Source organism: Sturnira hondurensis, unplaced genomic scaffold (assembly GCF_014824575.4).
Source record: "Sturnira hondurensis isolate 20B ecotype Veracruz unplaced genomic scaffold, ASM1482457v3 Scaffold0022464, whole genome shotgun sequence".
NCBI classification, from domain to species: Eukaryota; Metazoa; Chordata; class Mammalia; order Chiroptera; family Phyllostomidae; genus Sturnira; species Sturnira hondurensis.
The window spans coordinates 2,497,998-2,504,746 of NW_028095095.1; the positions used below are offsets into that span (position 1 = coordinate 2,497,998).

Genomic DNA, 6,749 nt, shown 5'->3' on the forward strand with positions numbered 1-6,749 from the left:
CCCTCCTTTCTCTGCCAGCCGGGCTGTGGGCGAGTTAGACCTCCCAGCCTCACGGGGCTGCTGTGCGGCTGCAGCGACTGGGGCGACTGCGGTGCGGCGGCGGAGTGGAGGGCTCGGGAGGCGGCGCCACGTGAGTCCCGGGCCGGCGGGGCTGGGGCCGCGGCGGGAGGTTACCGTATTTATCTAGGCCAGTGCCGGACCCTTGGGGGCGGGTCACTGCGGGCGCGCTACCGTATTTGCTGGGAGCTGCGCAGGCCCTTTCCGGGAGTGGGGAGCGCTGCGATTTAATTACGTATTTTTCCAGGGTTGCGTGATTCCCCCGGAGCGCTGTGGGAGTGGGAGGTGCGGGGGGTGGGGGCGGGTTGCATTCATTTCCTAAGGGAGCCGGGGCTTGCAGAGGGGTGGGGTGGGTTGCGGCAGCAGGGTGGGAGGCCTGCGTGTTTTCAGAGGGGTGGGGTTGCGACGCAGAGTTTACCATATTCCTCTGGGGTCACTCAGGCCTCAGGAGTTGGCACGGTTGTGCGCGGGGAAAGCGGGGTCGGGTGGGTGGGGTCAGCTCTTCTGATTCACACAGCTGTTTGATAAGAACAGCGGTGTGGGAGGCTGGCCGTCTTTATGGGGGCGAGGGAGAAGGGGCGCGGGAGTCGCTGCGGGCGAGTTACCGTATTTGCGTTGGGCAGCACAGACTCTAGAGGAAAGAGTCACTGGTGGAGACCGGAGGAACAGGGGTGCAGCCTGGGCTGTGAGTGTGGGACAGGATGGAGAAACTTGGGGGTGGGGGTGGGGGCGCGGCCTTGGACCCTCTCGGCGGGCCGGGTCTTGGTTAGGGCTGTGACTGGGGAGAGAGGGAAGGCTGCCCAGTGACAAGGCCAGGCTGAGATTGGCCAAGGGTTCTGTGATGATCTGCCTTTGCATATGTCAGTGCAGCCGCTTGGGGAAACACTTGTGGGGAGGGTGGGTTTACTGCAAGTAGTACTGTGCCCCTCTGCAGGGGGCTCCACCCAGGCCCGAGGGTGCGGGGGTGGGGCAGAGGGTGCGTCTCGGAGGCCCCCTCTGCAGAGGGACTGGGGCCGCAGTAAGCAGTGGGATCTGCAAGTGTGCAGAGGCTGCACGCAGGTCCAGGGGAAGGGCCGGCCAGCTTCCCCGCTGGAGTGGGGGAGGGCTGGGGAGTGGCCAGCTCCCGCCCTCTTGATGGAGCCCCCCTCAGTGCTCTGCAGGAGGAGCAGGAGCTCAGGGTATTTGGGGGCACGGGGGTGGTGGCAGCAGACGGTGCCCTATGGGAGCAGTGGCCCTTTGGGTATCGATGGCTCTGCCGTGGCTGGGATGATGGCTGTGGTCTTGTTGTCTATTTTGAGGGGAGTGTCTTTGGTGAGCAGCCAGCTAGGGCACTGAGATGAGCTTTCGACTGTGAATCAAGCAATGAGGGCTTAGTCCTGCCTCACCTTGGGCAAGTCAGTTGACTTCACTGAGCTTCAGTTTCCCCATCTCATCCATAAACTGGGGTTGGGTGAGCCCTGCCCCTTCCTCAGGACTGTTGCAAGGACAGTGGGAAACAATTCAAGAGCCACACAGTGGCTGTGGGGTGGAGAACCATTAGGAGAACCAGTGTGGATGGACAGAGCTGCACTCCTTGGGGGGTGCTTGTTTCGTACTGAGCGCAGCTCAGCCTGGGCCAGGCCTTGCTGTGGGGACCTGGAGAGGAGTGGAGCTGAGACGGCCCCCACCCCCATGCTCCCCAGCTCACACTCTTGTTTCATGACTTGCAAAGGGCCTCTCCCAGGCCTCATTTTGCTAAACAAAGAGCTGCTGCCTTGAGTATTTAACTGAGGCTACTTTCAGGTTCAAGGGCGTTTGTTTTGTTTCTTCCTTTGAGCTTTGCAAAAAAAAAAAAAATCTTTAAATCATTCGCTACCCTTCCCTACAGGTTGGGGTGCACCTCCCTGCCTGCTCCTTGAGAAGCGGGGTGGAGAGATGAGATGTGCCCAGGTGCAGGGTAACTTGTAATTCGAGGAGCCCCTGGATATTACCCATCAGCATTTGTGCAATGCCTGTACCACTGGCACGGTGCGCGGTGCTGGGGATGAAGGCGGAGGCAGCTCTGTCCTTGAGGAGCTCACAGGCAAGAAGACAAGGTGGCCTGACACAAATGCAGTGTGACCAGTGAGGGGCACAGGATAGGGCCACGTGGGGTCATGGAAGGCTTCCAGGAGGAGGTGGCACTCCAGAAGGGCCTGAAGGAGGGGCAGGATGTGATGGAGGGGTAGAGGAGAAAGAAGGGCATCTAGGAGAGGAACGCTGGTCTGAACAAGACTGTGAAGGGGCGGATGTTGGAAGCAGTGCGAGGACAGAGGAGTCTCTGACCTGAGGCTGGGGTCCCGCCTGACTCCCCTCTCTGCTTCTGTCTCCCCAGGGCCTGGTGATTGCAGCTGGGAGTGCCCATGACCGAGCTGGCGTCCTCAGGGGGCGGGTCCCCTACGGGGGACGGGGAAGAAGGTCTAGGGGACGAGCGAGGCCTGGTCATCCACCACCCCGCGGAGGAGCAGTCCCACCGCTGCCCGCTGTGTGGCCAGACCTTCTCGCAGCAGCCCAGCCTGGTGCGGCACCAGAAGGCGCACGCCGGGGCAGGCCGCGCGGCCTCCTTCGTGTGCCCCGAGTGCGGCAAGGCCTTCAGCGTCAAGCACAACCTCGAGGTGCATCAGCGCACTCACACGGGAGAGCGCCCCTTCCCGTGCCCCGAGTGCGGGCGCTGCTTCAGCCTCAAGCAGAACCTGCTCACGCACCAGCGCATCCACAGCGGCGAGAAGCCGCACCAGTGCGCGCAGTGTGGCCGCTGCTTCCGCGAGCCGCGCTTCCTGCTCAACCACCAGCGCACCCACGCGCGCATGCCGGCCCCGCACCCGCGCCGCCCCGGCGTCTTCGGGGAGCGGCGGCCCTACTTCTGCGCCCGCTGCGGCAAGAGCTTCGCGCGCGAGGGCTCGCTCAAGACCCACCAGCGAAGCCACGGCCACGGGCCCGAGGGCCCGGCGGCCGCCCATTTAGGCCGCGTGCTATGATGCGCGCCTGGCCTGGGGCCGGCTGTTTCCCGACCCCGAGCCGCATCCTTGAGCCCTGGAGGTGGCACTGGGCTGCGGTCCCCCCTCTGGATGGGATCCCGGGAGATGGGGAAGGCTGGCTGGGGGTCTTGGAGGAGTGGGCCACCCTGCTCCATGGCTTTCTTTTGCTCCTCCCCACGGATGCTGGGGCTGGCTGCACAGGGCTGCTCTGGGCCCCTGCGCTGGTTTTCCTCCTCAGGATGGCCAGGCCTGGAAAGAGCAGGTGAGACCCAAGTCAAAGCCGCTGCCAGTCTTGTTGGGAGGGAGGCGGGTGGGGGTGGGGGCTCGCTGGTCTGATGTAGGTCTCTGTGACCAGCTACTTACTACACTTTCCTTCGCAGAGCTGTCAGGGAGGAGGAAAGCCAGGTGGAGGTGGCCACTCTCCCCAGCGCCCAGGCCCAGGTCTCCCAGCTTCAGAACGTACCATCTGGCGCCCGTGGGAAGTCATTTCACTTCATGTCTCAGTCTGCTCATCTGTAAGTGGGGGCTAAGCCTGAGGGGTGTGGTGAGGGTTGTAATCACCGTTACTAGATCAGAGAGGGGGGTGTGGCTGGTCCAGAGCCAGTTTTGAACACCGCTGTGTGCCAGGCATTGTGTGGTGCTGGGCTGGGCTCTCCGGAGGCGGGCGCAGACACAAGCCTTGTCCCCGAAGGTGCCACACCTGGTGCTCACCCAGGGGCATGAGGGCCATCATAGGGGACAGACTATAAAGTGCAGGGGTGGGGGGTAGTCACTGGTGTCACCTAAGGCCATTTATTAGTTTGAACTAGGTCCTGGGGATGGAGAGAGGGGCCCCAGGGAGAGCAGGGGTGCTATCCCACCTCTGATAGCAGAGGATCACATCTGCCCTGCAAAGGACTCTGTGGCCAGGGCGAGGAGACACTAAAAAGGGCGCAGCAACCTCAGGCAGCCAGTTCAAGAACTGGAGGCTCTTCGAGGCTGGGCCGCAGTGGGATGAGCAGGAGCTCAAGGGTCAGAGCCCAAGGCCTTCCTCACCTAGGAGGCTGGACCAAGGGCGTGCCGTGAGAATGGGCACAGCCAGGCTTCCCTGGGGCCTCTGAGCCCGCTGTGGCGCTCTGAGACATGGGCCTCTTCAGCCATTCGAAGGATGAGGAAACTGAGGCTCATCCCAACTGGCCCCAATGCACTTAGTGGGACTGCGGTGCAAGCTCAGGTCCTATTTTGGCTTCTGAACCCCCAGACCCTCGTCTCCACCCCACCTCCCTTAGGGAGGCTCTCACTGATGGGGAACAGAGAGTGAGCATGCAGGGATGTGACCGGGGACCGCGTGGGGAGCTTGGGCAGGGGCATCCCTGGGTGGAGTGGCCACCCTGAAGGGGACATGGCACCCTCAGTGGTGGGTGGGGAGGAAGGACGCCGGGGCTGGGAGAGGATCTTTGCTCACAGAATCCGATCCCAGGCCCGGTGCTGTGCTCAGTGCGGTAGGCCTGGTCCTGCCCTGCCCTCTGGCCTCCCTCAGGGCTTTGCTCTGGGACCCTCTGCCTGCCACCTCTAGGTGGCTGTGGCAACGTGCTCCACTGCTTAGTAGCAGAGATTGAGAGATTATACTGGGAACAGGGACATCCGGGGCCTGTCAGTCACCAAAGTGCCCTGAAGTGAAGTCACCTCATCTGTTAGATGGATTAGTAATCCTGGTGCCCGAGGACCGGTACAGGTGGCCCACCTGACTACCCTTTCCTGGCCCCAGAGGGGTGGCCAGGCAGGGCTGGGTCATGGCCCTGGACCTGACCCTGGCCTCTGTCTCCGTGAACAGATGTGGAGTGGGCAGGACCTCTGGGCAGTGTGCAAGGCACATCTGGGCACAGGCACCAGGAGTGGGGACCTTGGGGGCCTGCACCCCAGCATGAGGACACGCACCCTAAGAAGACCTACCTTGGGAGGTGCTCCGCAGTGACAGCAAACGGGACTGGTGGAGTCCAGAATTGGGGGCAGGTTCTGTTCCCTGGTGGGAAGACAGACTGACCCCCTGGGAAGGACGGGAGTCCAGTCCAGGGAAGAGCTTGCCCTGGCTGCCTGGCTGTCTGGCCACAGACCACTTTCGTGTGGCAGCAGGGACCACGCCTATGTGGAGAGCTGGCTCCTCCACCCCTGCCTGGCCCTCCAGAGCTGGGAGGTGGCCGGCCTGACAGCACACAGTGCACTGCTAGCAGACCGGGCTCTGGAGGCACAGCCTTCCCAGTGTGAACCACAGGAGCAGCCTCCACTAGCCTTTCAGCAGAGGTTCTTCCCACCCCTGGGGGCGTGGAGCCCTTCGAGGAGCTGACAAAGGTTATGGACCTGCTCCCCAGGAAAACACACATGCTCACAGAGATGCAAGAACCTACCAGCAACACCAGGAGCTCCTGGACTCCAGGCTGGCACCACAGCCCCAGGCCCCAACCTGCCACCCTGTCCTTACCTGACCCAAAGGGACCACCATACAGTAGCATTCTTCCCTCCCCCGCTGGTCCTCTTTCCCTTGTTTGGGAATAAAGAACTCTGAGGAGGGGACCCTCTTAGTGACTCTATTCTTCCAGATCTAAGGAATAGGGCCTCAGGGTTGTGGAGCCTCCATCCCTCCCCAGATGTTGCTAGAGGCACCCTGGCCTGGCCTTGCTCTTCCCTGTTCAGGGTTGCTGGCTCTGTGGACCAGGCTGCAGGCCTCCTGGTGCAGCCCTGGGCTCTGGCTCACCAGGAGAAAGCTGGACCTTGTGTGGACGCTGGGTGAAGCAGCAGTTTGGGCCGAGTCAGCCCCAGGGAGAAGGAATCCTACGTCTGGGGGCCATGCCCAGGTGTTCAGCCTCAGCCAAGCATGGCGGGGAAGGCTGGGGAGGGAGACACAGTCTTGCCCCTGGTGCCAGCCAGCTCCAGGCAGGCAGGGAGAGAGGCTGCCCGAGGGGCTTCTGTGTGTCCCCGGTGTCCACCAGCACAGGCCAGACTCCTCGGTCATGGTGCCTGAGCAGTTGGCCTGGAGCTAGCTTCCTGGCCTCCCTAGTATGAACTGCCTATCAGAAGAGGTGTGACCCACCAGGGCTGGGTGGGTTTTTGGCGACAGCCAGACTTCGCAAAGCTGGTTGCATTTAGGGGAGAGGCCTTTCGTCACAGCATTGAGATCAAAGCCCATGGCTTTGAGTTGTGGGGGTCACGTAGGCCTTGGGTTTAGGTGGCGGGGGCGGGTCTCAGGGCCGGGCTGGGTGTGGTCAGGGTCGTCGGGAGGCCTGTCTGCCATGTGCCTTGTCCTCGGGTGACAACCTGCTCTGGGGAGATCAGAGACAGCGGGCATTCCTGGCTCCTGAAGTTTCTACGTGCTCCAACGTGGAGGGAACCACACAGACTGACCCCTGCAGATTGTCAGTTTGTTCATCCCTCCCCTCCCCCAGCTTGTACCTGTGCGCCCCCCTTCCTGCCTCTGGCTTCCTTGGGATCGCTTTGAAATGTACTTCTCCCGCCCACCGCCCACCACGCCCGCCCTCTTCTCCACTTCCCCGGACTCGCAGCCCACATCCCCTGCCAGCTCTGCAGTGTCTGTGTTAACTCACCAGCGCCCCCTTGGGGACTGCATGCAGCCTTACACTCCAGCTTCCTGTGCGTGTGTGCGCGCGCCTGCGTGAGGGTGTCTTAAATCAACACTGGGCTTTCTGAGGGCAAGGGGCACGG

The 6,749-nt window shown here is 62.4% G+C and overlaps 1 protein-coding gene across 1 annotated transcript; it reads left to right on the forward strand.

Annotated features, from left to right (window-relative positions):
* The first annotated feature begins 540 nt into the window (after positions 1-540).
* On the forward strand, positions 541-5,608 carry LOC118979494 (zinc finger and SCAN domain-containing protein 2). Its single transcript, XM_037035564.1, has 4 exons — positions 541-742; positions 2,411-3,315; positions 3,434-3,568; positions 4,867-5,608. Exon 2 carries the CDS (start codon positions 2,439-2,441, stop codon positions 3,051-3,053), a length of 615 nt encoding a protein of 204 aa, XP_036891459.1. The 5' UTR covers positions 541-742; positions 2,411-2,438; the 3' UTR covers positions 3,054-3,315; positions 3,434-3,568; positions 4,867-5,608.
* Positions 5,609-6,749: the final 1,141 nt, after the last annotated feature.